This window comes from Tachyglossus aculeatus, chromosome 1 (assembly GCF_015852505.1).
Source record: "Tachyglossus aculeatus isolate mTacAcu1 chromosome 1, mTacAcu1.pri, whole genome shotgun sequence".
Classification (NCBI taxonomy): Eukaryota; Metazoa; Chordata; class Mammalia; order Monotremata; family Tachyglossidae; genus Tachyglossus; species Tachyglossus aculeatus.
In genome coordinates this window covers 157,100,641-157,120,655 of record NC_052066.1, presented here as the reverse complement: position 1 = coordinate 157,120,655, position 20,015 = coordinate 157,100,641, and the positions used below count along the sequence as shown (strand labels likewise).

At 43.7% G+C, this 20,015-nt stretch overlaps 1 protein-coding gene and 1 non-coding gene across 2 annotated transcripts in view; one reads left to right on the top strand and one right to left on the bottom strand.

Moving 5' to 3' along the window:
• TRIP11 (thyroid hormone receptor interactor 11) overlaps window positions 1–20,015 on the bottom strand; it is a 74,552-nt gene that overhangs the window by 52,871 nt on the left and 1,666 nt on the right. Inside the window, exons 2-4 of the mRNA XM_038748866.1 lie at window positions 9,905–9,981; window positions 4,670–4,780; window positions 2,834–3,109 (exon numbers count right to left, since the gene is read on the bottom strand). Of these exons, the coding sequence (XP_038604794.1) occupies window positions 2,834–3,109; window positions 4,670–4,780; window positions 9,905–9,981 (464 nt within the window). The remainder of the gene's footprint in view (window positions 1–2,833; window positions 3,110–4,669; window positions 4,781–9,904; window positions 9,982–20,015) is intronic.
• LOC119935689 lies at window positions 12,335–12,472 on the top strand. The gene has a single exon (XR_005453417.1). It is a non-coding gene; the product is annotated as a small nucleolar RNA SNORA7 (small nucleolar RNA).

Below are 20,015 nucleotides of genomic sequence, written 5' to 3'. Positions count from 1 at the left end.
GTGGAGCTAGCTGGAGTACTGGGGCAGAAGCCATTAGAAGTGCTTACTATGTATAAAACTCTGGTCTAAGCTCTGGGGTGGATACAACTTAATCAGGTTGGACATAGTCCCTGTTCCGCATGAGGCTCACAGTCTAAGTTGGGGGGAGGATGATTTAATCCCCATTAAAATTTAAGTGATTTGTCCCAAGGTCAAACAGCAAGCAACTGGCCGACTGGAATCAGAAACTAGGTCCCAGGTCCTCTGACTCCCAGCCCTACGTTCTGTCCGATAGGCCATGCTGCTTCTTCAGGTTTTGAGAAGATGAAAAGGGATGGGGTTGGAGGCACAGGTGGAGGATTTTCAGAGCAAAGAGCTCCTCTTGAGGTAACTGCTGGGAAGTATGGGAGAGTTGAAGAAGGGGCAGGAGGAGTGTGGGACTAGAGAGGAGCGGGGGGGGATTTTAGGGAGATCACATCTGATGGTTTCAATTTTATCTGAAAAAGGAGCTCTCCAGACTCTGAGTTTGCGGTGGGCAGGGAGCGTTGTCTACCAAACTGGTACACTGTACGGTCCCAAGCACTTAGTACAGTACTCTGCACACAGTAAGCACTCAATAAATTCCACTGCTTAATCAGTAAAGTGTCTCGCCAGGTCATCAAGGGGAAAGAGATATATACCTGGGTGCTGAGATGGCAAGCGGGATGGCATGACCGGAGAGATGAGGGCATTTACCAGGTAATGTCTCCTAAATCTGGCTTTTTAGGAAGGCTTTGATGGAGGGGAGGGATGTTGTTTGGCAAATTTGAGAAGGGAGACTGTTCCAGACATAGGGAAAGACCTGGGCAATGGTTCACAGAAGAGTCAAGAATGAGAGGCACTTAGTTTGCTTGGATGGTTTGAGGAACATGATCTTTGGTATAATAGAAGGCAGAGAGGTAAATCTTGAAATCAATGGTCAGGAGTTTTTGCTTCATATATTTGCAAAACAATGGAGGGCCATTTAAGGTTTGGGAGAGGTGGGTAATATGCTCCAAAGTACATTTTACAAAATATGTGCGGCTGTAAGACGGAGTGAAAAGGGAGGAAACAAGGAACAAGGAGACCAGAAAGGAAGCTAATCACTATAATAGTCCCGTTGGGTGCTGATGAAGTTGTGTATCACAGTGGTGGCTTTAAGAATGGAAAGGAAAAAAAGAGCAGATTTGTGGACTGTTACAGGGGAAGAATGCGAAAGGTGGCAGGGACATGTGTTAGTGTTCAAGGGACAAGACAATTCTTACTTTCACATTAGAAAGGATCCTCAGGCTACAATAATAAACTGGTTCCTGTACAGTGTATTGGATCCAAATGCAAGTTCAGAACAAATTTTCTCAAAGGAACAATCTTGCATATGGAGAATTCTTTCCTGAACTACAATGGCAAATTCATTTTTACAAGAATTACCCAGAATTCTACAACCACAGATATGTAATGTAGTTATGTTTAAATATTTATAGTGAGTCAGGGAGGTTCCACGAAATGGCACTCTGCTTTTACCGATAAAATTGGTAAAACTAAGGGTAATCTGACTTTGGTTTAGGAACCAAGTATGTCATTTATAACATTGGTCCTATGAAAAAAATTGAATCTGACGTAAGATGTTTCAAGTAGACGCTCAACTTTTCCAGAAATGAGGGATTCAACTGCGACTGCCTACATTTAATTTTCAAAGTATTTAGTTGCCCATTCAGCAAAAAGGCAAGTGTCCATAAGCAGACTTTTAATTACCTAATTTTAAACTGAATTAGGTTTTAATCATTCTACTCAAAAACTGAGGAGTTTAAGCCAGGGGATACTTTGCAGCCCTTAAAGTGAGAAAGTGTTGGAAGAATTACCAGAGATAAGAAAAGAGCACTCAAAATTGAGTATGGCAATAATAATAATAGTATTTGTTAAGCGCTTCCTATGAGCCAAGTACTGTTCTAAGCCCTGGGGGAGACACAAGGTAATCAGGTTGTCCCATGTGGGGCTCACAATCTTAACCCCCATTTTACAGATGAGGTAACTGAGGCACAGAGATGTTAAGTGATTTGCCCTAAATCACACAGCTGACGTGGTGGAGCTGGGATTACAACCCATGACCTCTGATTCCCAAACTCGTGCTCTTTCCACTAAGCCACAGTGCTTCTCAGTATGTACTATTATTCATACATTCATGCATGCATACACACACACACACACACACACACAGAAAGTATGAGCTATCTTTCATATTAGATGACACTGTTGATGAGATTTTACCTTTGTTACTTTTAAAATTTAAACAGTGATACTCAATTCCAGATATGCTGCAGTTCCTCCTGAGATCCAAGTTTTTCATACCATATGTTCCCTGGCACACTTGCTTCCTGAAGGGGTTTCTCCTCCCTTTAACTCCATGATGATGAGGAAAAATTCCTTCTCATCAGCCTTCTACAATAGCCCTCTTGATCCTGGTTCCTGGGGTGATCATGAATTTGATATTGGCTGTCTCATGCAATGTTTTCCAAGTGCCTTGAAAACCGTTTCTCCCCTGCCAGCTTTTAAAAAGCAGACAGGTATATTGGAGTTCAAAAAACTGCAAATGGATATTCCGGCAGGCCCCTCCATTAAGATAACTTCACCTGGGTGGGAGCTAACCCTAAATCCATAAACTAAATTCCCCCGCCCCCATCCTTTGCATATTATTTAATGCATTTGAAAAGATACTGGCATAAAAATATAGATTCTGAAGGAAGAACTTACCTGAAGTAGTTTTTAAATAAGAGCTTTGTCCCTTGTATAACAAAACCCTTAGGGAAAATTTGGCGGGGGCCGGGGGGGGAGTACCTACCTGAGCAATCTGCCTCCAATGGCCAACTTCAGATTCAAGTCTTGCAACTTCATTTGATAGCCTGTTTATCTCTTGCTGTGACCAGATGACATCACCAAAGTCCATGTCATCTCCATGGAAAGCTGAAACATGACTAAAGCCAGGAACAAAGGAAGCTGACAGAGTAGTTGAAGGGGAGCTACCTGCTCCTAACTGTACCGACTGCGCAGCTGTCTCTAACTTCTGCAGTTGTTCCTGGAGGACATTCTGCCTTGCTTTTAGATGACTGATTTCCACCTACAGGTTTAGAAGATAATTTTTATTGAAATATTAAATACACCAAAAATATCATGGTTAAGTGCATAAAAAGATCACCTAATTTTCCTGTAGCCTTACCTTATGACAGTTGATTAAATACTGACTTGCAGTAACTATTACATCAGTGTTTCAAGAAGCCTAAAAACCATAATCTCATTGTACTTCCTGGGTTGGGGAGAGCATATAATAAGCACTTAACAAATACAATAATAATAATAATAATAATAATGGGGACATTCATAAATATACACATATGAACAACAATATCTGCAGTGAAATCTACTTCTTTATTCTAATTTTCTCAAAAGTATGTTTTCTTTAAAAGACACTATACTGCGACAGTCCTAATATACAATGAGTGAATCACAAAAATGCCTCTAATTGACAGCATTTCCCTTTTGGACAACCCTGTGCTAGTATGCATTATAATAGCACCATACAATATACAACTTTTGGAACATTAGAATAGGTTATGGATAAAAATTGGGAATATGGAATGACCAGGAAGTATTCTGTTAGTTTTTTCACAACAGAAGGCTCCAGAATCCTTTATACTCTGCTTCAGTATTAGGAAGACATTATCATCATTGGCATTTATTAAGCGCATACTTTGTGCAGAGCACTGTACCAAGCTCTTGGGAGAGTGCAATACAACAGAGTCAGGAAACATGTTCCCTGCCCACAACAAGCTTCCTTTACCGCAGAAACTATCAAATTCATAGTGGATTTTACAGCTCTCCCACCCCTAAAAATTCTCAACACCAGGCACAGACAATTTGTGATAAGGAACATTTACAGAGTTAAGTTTATCAATCTACCTGTTTCTATCAGTAGGGAGTGGGAAAAATGTTGAGCTAAAATACAGTACTTATCCAACAAAGATATTTATCTTCCTGTTGAACTTCACCAAAATATCAACATTAAATGAAAGATGCAAATCTTGAGTGTTTGGTTTGGTTTTTTTTAACAGTGAGTCTATCCATTGCCACACAGCAATTTGGACAAATAGGAAGAGGTGAAACTATATACATAGGTACTTGTGGTTTTGACATTACAATGAGAAAAAGTGCTATGACAATAAAAAGTCAAGAAAAAGTTATATTCATTTGAAGGCAAAATTCTAAAAACCTAAGCTAAAAAATAACCTCTTCATTTCCCACTGGGTCTCTTTGGAAAAAAAAAAAATGCCACAAAGAAATACTTCCACAGTAGTAGTTAAGATCATTTTTAACAGAAAAAGTGAACTTTTTATAATGATTTGAATCATAAAAATTAATAAATTCTTAATGGTAGTTAATTAAAATCTAATGTTTAATCCAAAAGTTACTTGTCTGTTCAAAATGGAACAAATCATGTATTTGGCTTATTGTAACTTTGACATAGTTCATGCTTGAAAAGGAATTCATTATACTAAAGACCAAAGAATATGAATACCATTTCGTTCCTAAATTTTTCAATGAACCTAAATTAGGGAAAGAAATTTTATATTTGGTATAAATGTATTTTAAAAAACAATTACAATGTTTACTGTCTTTTTACCTCTTTCTGTTGTAACTGGTTACGATAGTCTGTGGATTGCTGTTTTATTTGCAGTTCTGCTGCCTCATGCTTTTCTTCAAGATCGTTACAAACCTTCTTCAATCTCTCATTCTACAAAACATGGAAATTACCTTAATTGATGTGTTCATTCAAAATGTACGAAAAACAATTCAAATAATGGTAACATATTCTCTTGTCAACTTCTCTTGTTGAGAAGCAGCATAGCCTGGCCTGGAAGTCAGAGGGGCTAGAGTCGAATCCCAGCTTTGTCACTTGTCTGTTGTATGACTTTGGTAAGTCACTTAATTTCTTTGTGCCTCAGTTAACTCATCTATAAAATGGGGGTTAAGACTGAGCTTCATTTGGGACATGGACTGGGTCCAACCTGATTATCTTGTATCTACCCCAGCACTAAGTACAGTGCCTGGAGCATAGTAAGTGCTTAACATACACCATTAAAAATGATAATAAAAAACTCAATTTTATCTTCCCAACAAAAAACATTTTGCCTGAATCAAAAAGCATAGCTGGGCTAGAACCGAAATAAAAACTTACGAGCACTTCAAATGATAGCTACAGGGACAATGGATTAAAATATGCACCTACAGTGGTCTGATTTTGATGCAAATATAGCATCAACTCTTCTATGACTCTTCTATGCTTCAGAACTCGATTAGTTTCCTATTTATCCACTTGCTTCTCCCACTACACCTCTGCTCTGACTCCTCGCTCCTCTCAAGCTAACCTATTCTTTTTGCCTTGCTCCTGTGACTCCAGCCCTTTCACATCTGACAAGCCACAGCTCTCCCCATCTTCAAAACCTTCCTGTCTCCCTGGCTGGGTTGTAAGTGCTTTAAGGGCAGGGACCGTGTCTTCTCTTCTGGACTTTCCCTAAAAACATGATGTTAATGTGAAACCACTATATTCTAAAACACATCACTGGGTATAATGATCATAATAATTTTCACTTTCACATCTGACAAGCCACAGCTCTCCCCATCTTCAAAACCTTCCTGCCTCCCTGGCTGGGCTGTAAGTGATTTAAGGGCAGGGACCGTGTCTTCTCTTCTGGACTTTCCCTAAAAACGTGATGTTAATGTGAAACCACTATATTCTAAAACACATCACTGGGTATAATGATCATAATAATTTTCAAAGAAAGCAGATCATTGCCTGTTAAAGTAACCTGACTTTTAAATGAGTAGTTTTGCGAGGTTTCTCTGACAGAAACCTAGTTTTGAAGCATGAGTGCACTTCAAAAATCACCTAAGTGATTTGACCCTACTGTACAAACAAAAGTCACGCTCCAAGCTTCCCTTCTGTGGACCTGAGCAGACTCTGCCCAGCTCACAGGGTGTTATGTCTCCAAGCCAAGACGAGGCAGTATAAAATCAATCTGGGTAAATCTAGCACCCCTGCAGTCCCTAATTTTTGGCCACGGGACAGAGAATGATCCACGGCTCAGGAGCTGCTGCATACAAGCAGTGGTTTCATACATGCACTGTTGCCCCCTTGGCTGCTGTAACAACAATTTCCAGGAATCCAAGACTCAGACAGGATTTTCTTTCAGTCTTGGTTGGACCTGTTCCTCCATTACTATAGCCTGGGGTGCTGTGATGGAGTTCTGAATCCAGCAACAATAAGGAGAAATTCTGGCCCAAAACGGGGCCAAAATACACAACCATACAACATGGAAACCTAGCCCAACTTATACAATAGAGTTGAAATGCTTACTCTTTATGGCTGCTTACACCATCAATTTAATTCCTAAGGATTGGGAGGGGGGGAGGGGGAAATGCACTACAGCACTATACTATAGTATAAAATACTCTGTTCCCCTCCCCAACATTCTCAACCATTACACAGGAGAGGCAACAAACCCCACCCCTCTGCAGCCACAGGGTAAGTGATAAGAAACTTCCCCTTCAATCAGTGTACAGTGTTGGGTAAAAAAAGTCTTAACTTTTTTGAGGTTCCTTATTTGAGCTTGGAAAAGTCCAGCTCTCAAAAATCATCTATGTGCATAGCTCTCCCCACTCAACTTTTAAAATGTGAGCTCCTCAAAGGCAGGGACCAGGTCTGCTCATTTTCACGGCATTTTCTTCAGAAATTCTTTACTTAAGAATTCTGAGGGTGGTAGTGACATCCAAAGTAAACAAGCCTTGAAGAGAGAAAGATGAATGGGCAGCACCTCTTTCTCTCAAATGAGCAACTACGGGGCTAGTGCTTTCCTTGGGAACCTTCCTAAAAGCCCCATCTTTCATCTGCACTAAGTTGTGGGGCCCCTGGATCAGAGCACTACCACCTTCAAAAGAATCAGCCACCTAGAAAAGAGCACGTGCAGTTACCATCCATAAGTCACTGGACGGTACTGTTCCAAAATCATCCCAAATTAAAAACTATGCTTTTTTTCAAAGACTTTCAGGAGAGCAGATTCTACAACAACTCAAGATTAATGATTTTTCAGAGTTCCACTCTTCCACCCACTATAAATTATTTAAATCTTGTACGTAAGTTTGCATTCATTACTTCAATTTCTGGCCTCAAAAGAGACTTATCACCACCCGTAACCCTTCAGGTGTTTGAAGATTTATTAAGGATTCTGAGCCTTCTCTACTTGAACTAAATAATCAGATTTCTTTTACCATCTCCTTACGGGTCTTGCATGCCAACCCTATAATTATCTTTGGGATTGCCTCTAAATCCTCTTAAAGTCCCTCCTAATGTTTGGAAGACAAAACTGAGTTAACAGTGGGTCAGTTAAAGGTGTGGGCCATGCGAGTAAAAGAAGAATTTCTTTTCAGTTTTTATATTTTATTTTCCCAGGCTTGTGAGTTCACTCAGTTTTACAACAACGCAAGGATTACATTCCTAGTCATCGCTAAGAAAAAAAATCACATTATATGACTTTCATGCCTTAGTAAACGCTGCATGCATGTGAAAAACCGTTACTTCCATTATCAAACTGCATTCTATCCAGATGGAAATGCAGTCAAAATGGTATTCCCTACTCCTATCTGAAGGTATTATATTCATAAAGCATAATAAAAACATGCCTTATCAAAGAACTGGTTGTAGAAGACTTGCCTTTTTTAGGTCATCAACAATGCTAAATTGTCCCTCTTGCTAATTCCAACTTCAGCTATTTCCTTATTTTCAATGGAAAATATGGAAGTGAAACCTGAATAAGTGGCAGGTCATTAGAACCTAAGGGTTTTTCCTTTGTATACACAACACCAGACTAACATTACTTTCCTTTACCCCTGTCTTAAGAGCTATAAATGGTGAGCAGCAAGTTTAACATGATAAAGGAGAGGGGTAAGATTTGGAAATTACAAAGCAGGAAATCAACTCAATCAATCGTATTTATTGAGCGCTTACTGTGTGCAGAGCACTGTACTAAGTGCTTGGGAAGTGCAAGTTGGCAACATATAGAGACGGTGCCTACCCAACAGTGGGCTCACAGTCTAGAAGGGGGAGACAGAGAACAAAACATATTAACAAAATAAAATAAATAGAATAAATATGAACAAGCAAAATAGAGTAATAAATACGTGCAAACATATATACATATATACAGGTGCTGTGGGGAAGGGAAGGAGGTAAGGCCGGGGGGATGGAGAGGGGAAGAGGGGGAGAGGAAGGAAGGGGCTCGGTCTGGGAAGGCTTCCTGGAGGAGGTGAGCTCTCAGTAGGGCCTTGAAGGGAGGAAGAGAGCTAGCTTGGCGGATGGGCAGAGGGAGGGCATTCCAGGCCCAGGGGATGATGTGGGCCGGGGGTCGTTGGCGGGACAGGCGAGAACGAGGCACGGTGAGGAGATTAGCGGCAGAGAAGCAGAGGGTGCGGGCTGGGCTGTAGAAGGAGAGAAGAGAGGTGAGGTAGGAGGGGGCGAGGTGATGGACAGCCTTGAAGCCCAGGGTGAGGAGTTTCTGCCTGATGTGTAAGTTGATTGGTAGCCACTGGAGATTTTTGAGGAGGGGAGTAACATGCCCAGAGCGTTTCTGGACAAAGACAATCCGGGCAGTGGCGTGAAGTATGGATTGAAGTGGGGAGAGACAAGAGGATGGGAGATCGGAGAGAAGGCTGATGCAGTAGTCCAGACAGGATAGGATGAGAGCTTGAACGAGCAGGGTAGCGGTTTGGATGGAGAGGAAAGGGCGGATCATGGCAATGTTGCGGAGCTGAGACGGGCAGGTTTTGGTGACGGCTTGGATGTGAGGGGTGAACGAGAGAGCGGAGTTGAGGATGACACCAAGGTTGCGGGCTTGTGAGACGGGAAGGATGGTTGTGTCGTCAACAGTGATGGGAAAGTCAGGGAGAGGGCAAGGTTTGGGAGGGAAGACAAGGAGTTCAGTCTTGGACATGTTGAGTTTTAGGTGGCGGGCAGACATCCTTTTAGACTGTGAGCCCACTGTTGGGTAGGGACTGTCTCTATATGCTGTGAACTTGTACTTCCCAAGCACTTAGTACAGTAAGCGCTCAATAAACACGATTGATGATGATGATGATCCAGATGGAGATGTCCTGAAGGCAGGAGGAGATGCGAGCCTGGAGGGAGGGGGAGAGAGCAGGGGCAGAGATGTAGATTTGGGTGTCATCAGCGTAGAGATGATAGTTGAAGCCGTGGGAGCAAATGAGGTCACCAAGGGAGTGAGTGTAAATCGAGAACAGAAGGGTCCCAGAACTGAACCTTGAGGAACCCCTACAGTAAGGGGATGGGAGAGGGAGGAGGAGCCTGCAAAAGAAAGTGAGAATGAACGACCAGAGAGATAAGAGGAGAACCAGGAGAAGACGGAGTCAGTGAAGCCAAGGTTGGATAGCGTGTTGAGGAGAAGGGGTGGTCCACAGAGTCGAAGGCAGCTGAGAGGTCGAGGAGGATTAGGATAGAGTATGAGCCGTTGGATTTGGCAAGCAGGAGGTCATTGGTGACCTTTGGGAGGGCAGTTTCCGTGGAATGTAGGGGATGGAAGCCAGACTGGAGGGGGTCGAGGAGAGAGTTGGTGTTGAGGAATTCGAGGCAGCGCGAGTAGAAGACACATTCAAGGAGTTTGGAAAAGAATGGTAGGAGGGAGATGGGGCGATAACTAGAAGGTGAGGTGCGGTCAAGAGAGGGTTGAGCAGCTTCCAGGGCACCTCAGAAAATACCTTTATGTAACGCTGAAAATAGGTTTAAAATTATCCTTAAAAATAGCCTTTTCTGATGATTATTTATTTGTTATTTATAGGTTCTTTTTACCTCTGATCTCAATGTTGTATGAATCATTTCAATTTCCTTCATCCTAGAGTTGGAAACTTGAAGTTCTGCTACAGGATCTAAAAGAAATAAAAGCCACAACAACATTTAATGGAGGAAAAAAAAGAGGGTCTCATTGGGCTTCATGAATGACGATATAAACTCAAACGCAGGAGATAAAATTACAACTGAGGCTTCAGTCTGCTTTATTATACGGAACCACAAAATGCTATGCTACCACTTTTCAACCCAATTTGCTTATATCCACGCCAGCTCTTAGTACAGTGCCCAGCACAGTCAGCGCTTAACAAATACCATTATTATTATTATCATTATTATACGTTGATATCCTTTTTGCTGCACTCAATCAAGCAATGGTATTTACTAAGTGTTTACTGTGTGTAGAGCTCTGTACTAAGTGCTTGGGAGAAAACAATACAGCAGAGAAGATAGATTCATTCCCTGCCCACACAGAACTTACAGCCTAGATGGGGAGACTGACATTAATATAAATTACAGATATGTACGTAAGTTCGGTGGGACTGAGGGTGGGGTGGAATATCACATGCTTAAAGGGTATAGATCCAGATGCATTATTTGATAAACCTCAAACCTCTAAAACTATCTGATAACTAAAGCTTTTCAGGCCTTTAACAGGTCAAAACTATATAGCTTAGCAGCGCTAAATGCTAAAAGCAAAACTGATCCTCATATAATGTCTGGTACCAGTAACCTGAATAACAAAATAGTTCAGAATATTTTTAAAAATTTTACGGTATTGTTAAGAAATTGGTAATTTACAGTGACTTAAAAAGCAATAGTGCCATTCATCTGTCCAAATATTAACTGATGAGGAAACCCAATATGGAAATTAAGAGGGAAGCAAGCTCAGCCTTGTGGAAATAGCACAGAATCGGAGGACCTGGGTTCTAAACCCGACCTGCCAGTTCCCTGCTGTGTGACCTTAGCCAAGTCACCTAACTTCTCTGTGCCTCAGTTCCCTCATCTGTAAATGGGGATGCAATACCTGTTCCCCCTCCTACTTAGACTGTGAGCCCCAAGTGGTCCAGGGACTGTGTTCAAGCTGATTAACATATCTACCCAAGAGCTAAGAATAGTGCTTGAGATGTAGTAAGCATTCACAAATATTATAATAATAATCATCATAGTAAAGGTACGGATCCATGTCATATGTTAAGCCACATCCCAGGAGACAGCCCCATTACATTTATCTTTCCAATGTCTCAAAACCACCCCTGATCTTCATAAAACACAAATTTCTATGGCACCTTCTTTACACCTAGATGTTTTCACTGAATTGATAGGATGCAGTCAAAATTTTATTTTAGATAATTTAATTTATTAATAACACTCTTGCATAACTTGAAGCACTTTTGTTTCTGATCTCTATAGAGGACAAGATAAGCAATAAGTGACCGAACTGAACATCAAGACTTTCAATACCATGCAATTCTAACTTGCCTAGCCACTGAGTTATACATGACCTAGTAGCAATTCACTGTACTGCCTCCATCCTTATTAACAGCAACCAATCAGTTCTTTTTGAGCACTTATTTTGTTCAGAGTACTGTATGAAGCAATTAATCAATCAATCAATCGTATTTATTGAGCGCTTACTGTGTGCAGAGCACTGAACTAAGTGCTTGGGAAGTACAAGTTGGCAACATATAGAGACAGTCCCTACCCAACAGTGGGCTCACAGTCTAAAAGGGGGAGACAGAGAACAAAACCAAACATACTAACAAAATAAAATAAATAGAATAGATATGTACAAATAAAATAAATAAACCAATAGAGTAATAAATATGTACAAACACATATACATATATACAGGTGCTGTGGGGAAGGGAAGGAGGTAAGATGGGGGGGATGGAGAGGGGGACGAGGGGGAGAGGAAGAAAGGGGCTCAGTCTGGGAAGGCCTCCTGGAGGAGGTGAGCTCTCAGTAGGGCCTTGAAGGGAGGAAGAGAGCTAGCTTGGCGGATGGGCAGAGGGAGGGCATTCCAGGCCCGGGGGATGACGTGGGCCGGGGGTCGATGGCGGGACAGGCGAGAACGAGGTACGGTGAGGAGATTAGCGGCGGAGGAGCGGAGGGTGCGGGCTGGGCTGGAGAAGGAGAGAAGGGAGGTGAGGTAGGAGGGGGCAAGGTGATGGACAGCCTTGAAGCCGAGGGAGACTACAGAGTTAGTACCCATTACACCTGTCTTCAAGGAGCTTACAGTCTAAATGGGGAAATGGTTACTGACATTCAGTCTGAGGCAGCGATAGACATGGCAGTCCTGCCCTTTTCAAAATTTAGTAAATCACCTGCCCAAGCTTTTCTGCAACTCAACTAGCAGAACTGTCATGCCATCACGCATTTCATTCTTCTGACTTCCATAATTCAAATTCAACTCCCCCCTCATGAGATAAGACCCTCTCAGGGTCGCACCTGGAGAGTTTCCAGTACTCTACCAGTCTCGGCTATGGGAGGGAGAGTCAAGCAGAGGCCTATCCATTCCATTCCTAGCTTGGGCAGTGGCTAGTGAGCGGAAGGCAATCTGCTACAAGTCAAAACTCACCCATGCCGGGCAGCAGCGGCATGGGAGAGAGTGGAGGGCAGAGACTCAAGTTTATTGCGCAGAAAGCGGCAATGGTAAACCGCTTCTGTATTTTTACCAAGAATACTCTAGGGATATGCTACCAGAATGACTGCAGTTGGAGAGCGGGGCTTTCTGGGAGAGATGTGTCCTTGGTGTCGCTATGAGTCGGAAACGACTTGACAGCATAAGACAGGACATGAGATAAGGGTCTCAGACTCTCTGGGGTATAAAAGTTTGCATTTCTTTTCCCTGCAAGGGTGGAGGAGACGATATCTGAATTCATAGTTACTCATGAGAACCAGAAACAGAACATTTTCCCAAATATCAGTGCTCATAATCCCAAAGCAAAATTAAAATCTAAGGAAAGGCCATACGAAAATTACAAAGCCAATTCAGCGTTGCTTTTTAAAAAAAGTAGTGCACCAGAAACACAACTAATAGCAAAATGTCTCAGCCAGAGCAACAAAATAAAATGACTACACACTGGTATGTGCAAAGGTGATCACAAAGTAATCTTATCAAAGATATTCGAGCAACCTTTCCCTGAATGAGTCTTTCTATCAGGCCCAGCAGTTTGGTGCTTTACAGTACTTATAAACTATGGCTTCCAGGGGAAGATAATGATACATATTCATTCATTCAATCGTATTTATTGAGCACTTCCTGTGTAGAGCACTGTACTAAGCACTTGGGAAGTACAAGTCGGCAACATACCCATCCAATTCTAATGAAAGAAAAACATAACAAAACATAAGAGTGGTAAAAAACAGGAGAGTAACTAAGTTCACCTTTAATAAATGAACTCTAATATTGAAAAGGAAACCAACAGCCATTGCCAGATTTTACATTCACTTTTTATTAGTCTAACTTGAAAAATGATTTTCTTTAACTTTGGGACATTTTTAATAGTTTAAAAAGTTTCTGAATGTTAGAAGATCCCTTCATCCTTGTTTTACTGTCACTGACCTAAATGTTCAACCTCATTCTCATAAGCATTCCTAATTAATTTTGTAGCACTTAGTCCACCTTATGCCAATTGTAGCATTAGTTCTAGGCTTACTCTTCAGGGTTAAGCTCAAACTAAAAACTTTCTGTTGTGATATTTGTTTTATTACTTTCTTGCAGGGAACAGTTATTTCGACGCAGCCAGTCAGCTGCTGGTCGAAACACAAGATTTACCAAGCCAACGTACAAAGTCAACATGCACACTGTGAAAAACAAATGAGAATAAAAGAATGTTGCCTTTAAAGCGACCTGTTTTGCTATCAGAAAAAGTCAAAAAGTCCATAGAAAATATGTTATGGGTCAAAGGTAGTGAATGTTTAAGCTCTGGATTAATCTTTATATATTTCCCTGCCCTCAAATGCAGTAGCATTCAAAAAGGTAATATATGAAAGATAGTCTTATTTTTTAAGCTCTTGGTGAAAGAAGTTCCCGTCCTAACTGCTGATACTCCAATGGCTCCTACCCTCAGGCTTTCAAACATGCCCACAAACCTCCTTATCCTAAAATGACCTCCCTTGACTACCACGGGCATCACCCATCTCCCTCCTACCATTCCTGACAAAACTCCTTGAATGAGCTGTTCCCCTTTTAGACTGTGAGCCCACTGTTGGGTAGGGACTGTCTCTATATGTTGCCAACTTGTACTTCCCAAGCGCTTGGTACAGGGCTCTGCACACAGTAAGCGCTCAATAAATACGATTGATGATAATGATGATGATTCCCACTGCCTCCTCTTCCGCCCCTCCAATTCCATTCTGGACCCCTTGAAATCGGGCTTGCACATTATCGACTCCACTGAAATTACTTTTTCCCCCAGGCTGCTAATGATTTCCTCCTTGCCAAATCCAATGGACTCAATTTCATCCTAATTCTTGACTTCTCTGCCACCTCTGACATTTTGAACCACCCCCTTCACCTGGAAATAATAACTAACTTTGGTTTCACTGACACTGAAAACCCCTGGTTCTCCTCCAGTGTCTCTAGCTACTTCTTTTCAGTTTACTTCACTGGCTCCCCCTCTGCTTCCCATCCTCTAACTGGGGGTTCCCTCAAGGTCCTCCTGGGTCCCCTTCTATTCTCCATCTACACGACTACCTTAGGGAGCTCATCCACTCCCATGGCTTCAACTGCCATCTCTATGCCAATGATTCCCAAATCTACTTCTGCAGCCCCAACCTCTCCACAATCTCATATTTCCTCCTGTCCTCGGGACGTCTTTACTTAGACGTCCCGCCTCTACCTCAAAATCACCACATCCAGAAGAGAACTTCTAATGTTTCTTCCCAAACTCTCTCCTCCCCGTAACTTTCCTAACACTCGTCCACCACTATCGTTCCTGTCTCACAAACCTGCAACTGTGGCATTTTTCTTGACTCATCCTTCTCCTTCAGTCAACTGTATTTGTCAATAATAATGATGGCATTTATTAAGCGCTTACTATGTGCAAAGCACTGTTCTAAGCGCTAGGAGGATACAAGGTGATGAGGTTGTCCCACGGGGGGCTCACAGTCTTCATCCCCACTCTACAGCTGAGGGAACTGAGGCCCAGAGAAGTTAAGTGACTTGCCCAAAGTCACACAGCTGACAAGTGGCGGAGCTGGGATTTGAACCCATGACCTCTGACTCCAAAGCCCGGGCTCTTTCCCACCGAGCCAGGCTGCTTCTCTTTTGTTGAGCTTTTACTGTGTGCAGAACACTGAACTAAGCGCTTGGGAGAGTACACTGTAACAGACATTTCCTGACCACAACAAGTCAGTCACAAAATCTTAATTCAATCTCTCTAATATCCCCAGAATTTGCTCCTTCCTCTTCACCCAAACTAATACCACCCTGATTCACGCACTTCAATCAATCCAGCATATTTACTGAGCGCCTACTGTGTGCAGAGCACTCTACTAAGTGCTTGGGAGAGTACAGCAGAATCGGTAGACACATTCCTGGCCCATCAGAAGCTTCATATCCCATCTTAACGGCCTCCTCGCTGACCTCCCCGATTCCAGACTTTTCCATCTCTAGTCCATACTTCACACTGTCACCTGGATCGATTTTCTAAAAAATCATTCTGCTCACCTCTCCCAACTCAAGGGCCTCCAATGCCTGCCCGTTTCTCTCTGCATCTCTCAGAAACGCCTCATTATCAGATTCGATGTACTCAAACAAGGCTCTGCCTCTTATTTATCTTCTCACCTCTCCCGCTACAACCCCGTTGGCAAACTTGGCTCTAACATCAAACCTACTTTATCTCTCGCTCTAGCCTCACGCAAAGCACTCCATCACCCTGCCCCCTCCTACCTCACCTAGCTCCTCTCCTTCACCATCCCAGCCCTCACACTTCACTCCTCCAGTATCATCATCATCATCATCATCAATCGTTATTTATTGAGCGCTTACTATGTGCAGAGCACCGTACTAAGCGCTTGGGAAGTACAAATTGGCAACATATAGAGACAGTCCCTACCCAACAGTGGGCTCACAGTCTAAAAGTACTAACCTTCTCTCTGTGCCTCGATCTTGCCTGTCTCGCCACCGACCCCTGGCCCATGTCCTGCCTCTGGCCTGGAATGCCCATCCTCCTCAAACCCAAATGACAGTTACAATTACTCTCTCCCCCTTCGAAGCCTTACTGAAGGCCTCTCTCCTCCAAGAAGACTTCCCAGACTAAGCCCCACTTTTCCTCATCTCCCAACTCCCTTCTGCATCACACTGACTTGCTCCCATTGCTCCACCCACTCCCCTAGCCCCACAGCACTTAGGTTTATTACTGTAATTTTATTTCTATTGATGTTTGTCTTCCCCCCTCTAGACTGTGAGCTGGTTGTGGACCGGGAATGTTCACTGTTGCATTGTACTTTTCCAAGTACTTAATACAGTGCCCCGCACGTAATAAGCACTTAATACGACTGAGTAAATGAATGACCTCTTTCTCACACCCTCCCCTTTGCCTAGAACTCTATACATCTGACAGACCAACACTCTCCATCTTCAAAGCCCAAGTGAAATCATCTCTCCCCCGGAAAGCCTTCCCAGATTAAGCTCTCACCCCCATTTTCCCTCTCTGTCATTCCCACGCAGTTGGTCCCTCCCCCTAAGCATTTAGGAACCCCTCCTCTTCACCATCATAGCAATTATGTACATACCCTTGTACTCAGGTGCTTGCCTGCCCTGTAATTTATTTTAACATCTGCCTCCCGGGGTATAGACTAAGATCCTCAGATTTGAGGAGGGAGGGCATTCCATGCCAGAGGCAAGACGTAGGCTGGGGTCATTGGCGAGAGAGGCAAAACTGAGGCACAGAAAGAAGGAGCTTAGTATGCAGGCTGGGATGTCGAAGGAGAGAAGCAAGGCGAGGTAGGAGGGGGCAAGGGGATGGAGTGTTTTCGGTGAAGCTAGAGCAAGGGATAGTTGAGTAGGTTTCAGAAGCAGCACCATCATCATCATCAATCGTATTTATTGAGCGCTTACTATGTGCAGAGCACTGCACTAAGCGCTTGGGAAGTACAAATTGGCAACATATACAGACAGTCCCTACCCAACAGTGGGCTCACAGTCTAAAAGCATGGTCTAATGGCCAGAGCACGGGCTTGGGAGTCAAAGGACAGGGGTTCTAAACCCAGCTCTGCAGTGGTCTGCTGTGAGACCTTGTGCAAGTCACTTCTCTGTGCCTCAGTTACTTCACTGTCAAATGGGGATTAATACTGTGAGCCCTATGTGGGACAACCTGATCATCTTGTATCTACCCCAACGCTGAGAACAGTACTTGGCACTTAGTAACAACAGCAACAATAATGGTACTTGTTATTATTAATAATAACAATATAAATAAGTTATGGTTTTTTAAGAGCTTATGTGTCACACACTGTTCTAAGCACTGGGGTAGATATAAGGTCATCGGGCTGTCCCACATGGGGCTCACAGTCTTAATCCCCTTTTACAGATGAGGTAACTGAGGCCCAGAGAAGTTAAGTGGCTTTCCCAGAGCCACACAGCGCACAAGTGGTGGAGCCGGGAGTAGAACCACGTCCTCTGACTTCCAAGTCAATGCACCTACTACGTGCCAACCATGGTTCTGAGCACTGGGACAGATTTTAGACTGTGAGCCCACTGTTGGGTAGGGACCGTCTCTATATGTTGCCAATTTGTACTTCCCAAGTGCTTAGTACAGTGCTCTGCACACAGTAAGCGCTCAATAAATACGATTGATGATGATACAAGTTAATCAGTCCCTATCCCACACAGGGCTCACAGACTCAATCCCCATTTTATAGAGGAGGTAACTGAGACACAGAGAAGAACACCCTAATTACTATTCGGTTAGGAGAGCTAAAGAGGGGAGCTCTATTCCTACTTTAAAAAAAAGACGATGTTTGTTAGACACTTCAAATCTTTTAACTTACTCCAGGGCATCACTGGCATTGGGCATTATTTAGGGAGGGGACAATGGCATCACGGAGGCCTGGCAGGAAGAAGGAGACGAAGGAGAAGAAGAAGGAGGAAGGGAGGAGGAGGAAGAGAAGGGGGAGGAGAAGAATGAGGAGGAGGAGGAAAAGAAGGAGGAGGAGGAGAAGAAGGAATGAGTCCAATGTTGGGTAGGAACTGTCTCTTTCTGTTGCCGAATTGTACTTTCCAAGAGCTTAGCACAGTGCTCTGCACACAGTAAGAACTCAATAAATATGATTGAATGAATGAATGAGGAGGAGGAGAATGAGAAGGAGAAGTGTGGCTCAGTGGCAAGGGCCCGGGCTTTGGAGTCAGAGGTCACGTGTTCAAATCCCAGCTCCGCCAATTGTCAGCTGTGTGACTTTGGGCAAGTCCCTTAACTTCTCCGGGCCTCAGTTCCCTCATCTGTAAGATGTGTAAGATCTGTGAGCCCCCTGTGGGACAACCTGATTCATTCATTCATTCAATCACATTTCTTGAGGACTTACTGTGTGCAGAGCACCGTACTAAGCGCTTGGGAAGTACAAGTTGGCAACATGTAGAAGAGGTCCCTACCCAACAGATCACCTTGTAACCTCCCTAGCGCTTACAACAGTGCTTTGCACGCAGTAAGCGCTTAATAAATGCCATCATTATTAAGGAGGAGAAGGAGGAGGAAGAGGAGGAGGAGGGGAAGGAGAAGAAGGAGGAAGAGGAGGAGGAGGGGAAGGAGAAGAAGAAGGAGGAGGAGGAAAACAAGGAAGAAGAGAAGAAGGAGGAGGACAGCTCATCTCCTCCAGGAGGCCTTCCCAGACTGAGCCCCCTCCTTCCTCTCCCCCTCCTCCCCCTCCTCCTCACAGCACCTGTATATATGTATATATGCTTGTATGTATTTATTACTCTATTTATTTATTGTATTTGTACATATTTATTCTATTTATTTTATTTTGTTAACATGTTTTGTTGTCTGTCTCCCCCTTCTAGACTGTGAGCCCACTGCTGGGTAGGGACCATCTCTAGATGTTGCCAACTTGTACTTCCCAAGCGCTTAGTACGGTGCTCTGCACACAGTAAGCGCTGAATAAATATGACTGAATAAATGAATGAATGAGGAGAGGAGAAGAAGTAGAATGAGGAGGAGAAGGAGGAGAAGGAAGAGGAGAAAAAGGATGAGGAGAAGGAGAGGAAGGGAGAGGAGGAGGAGGAGGAGAATTAAGAGGAGAATGAGAAGGAGAAGGAAAAGGAGGAGGAGGAACAACAACAACCAGCAGCAGGTCCGGTGGTGGGGTGGTGAGGAGGAGGAGGAGGAGGAGGAGGAGGAGGAGAAGAAGAGGGAAAAGGAGGAAGAGGAACAACAACAACAACAACCAGCAGCAGGTCCGGTGGTGGGGTGGTGGAGAGGAGAAGGAGGAGGAGGAGGAGAAGAAGGAGAAGGAAAAGGAACAACAACAACCAGCAGCAGGTCTGGTGGTGGAGAGGAGAAGGAGGAGGAGGAGGAGGAGAAGGAGAAGGAAAAGGAGGAGGAAGGACAACAACAACCACCAGCAGCAGGTCCGGTGGTGGGGTGGTGGAGAGGAGGAGAAGAAGGAGGGGGATGAGAAGGAGAAGGAAAAGGAGGAGGAGGAGGAGGAGGAACAACAACCAGCGGCAGGCCCGGTGGTGGGGTGGTGGAGAGAAGGAGGAGAATGAGAAGGAAAAGGAGAAGGAGGAACAGCAACCAGCAGCAGGTCCGGTGGTGGAGAGGAGGAGGAGGAGGAGGAGGAGAATGAGAAGGAGAAGGAAAAGGAGGGGGAAGAACAACAACAACAACCAGCAGCACATCCGGTGGTGGGGTGGTGAAGAGAAGGAAAAGGAGGAGGAGAATGAGAATGAAAAGGAAGAGGAGGGACAACAACCAGCAGCAGGCCCGGTGGTGGAGTGGTGGAGAGGAAGAGAAGAAGGAGAAGGAGAAGGAAAAGGAGGAGGAGGAGGAACAACAACAACCAGCAGCACGTCCGGTGGTGGAGTGGTGGAGAGGAGGAGGAGGAGAAGGAGGAGAAGGAGAAGGAGGAGGAAAAGGGGGAGGAACAACAATAACCAGCAGCAGGTCCG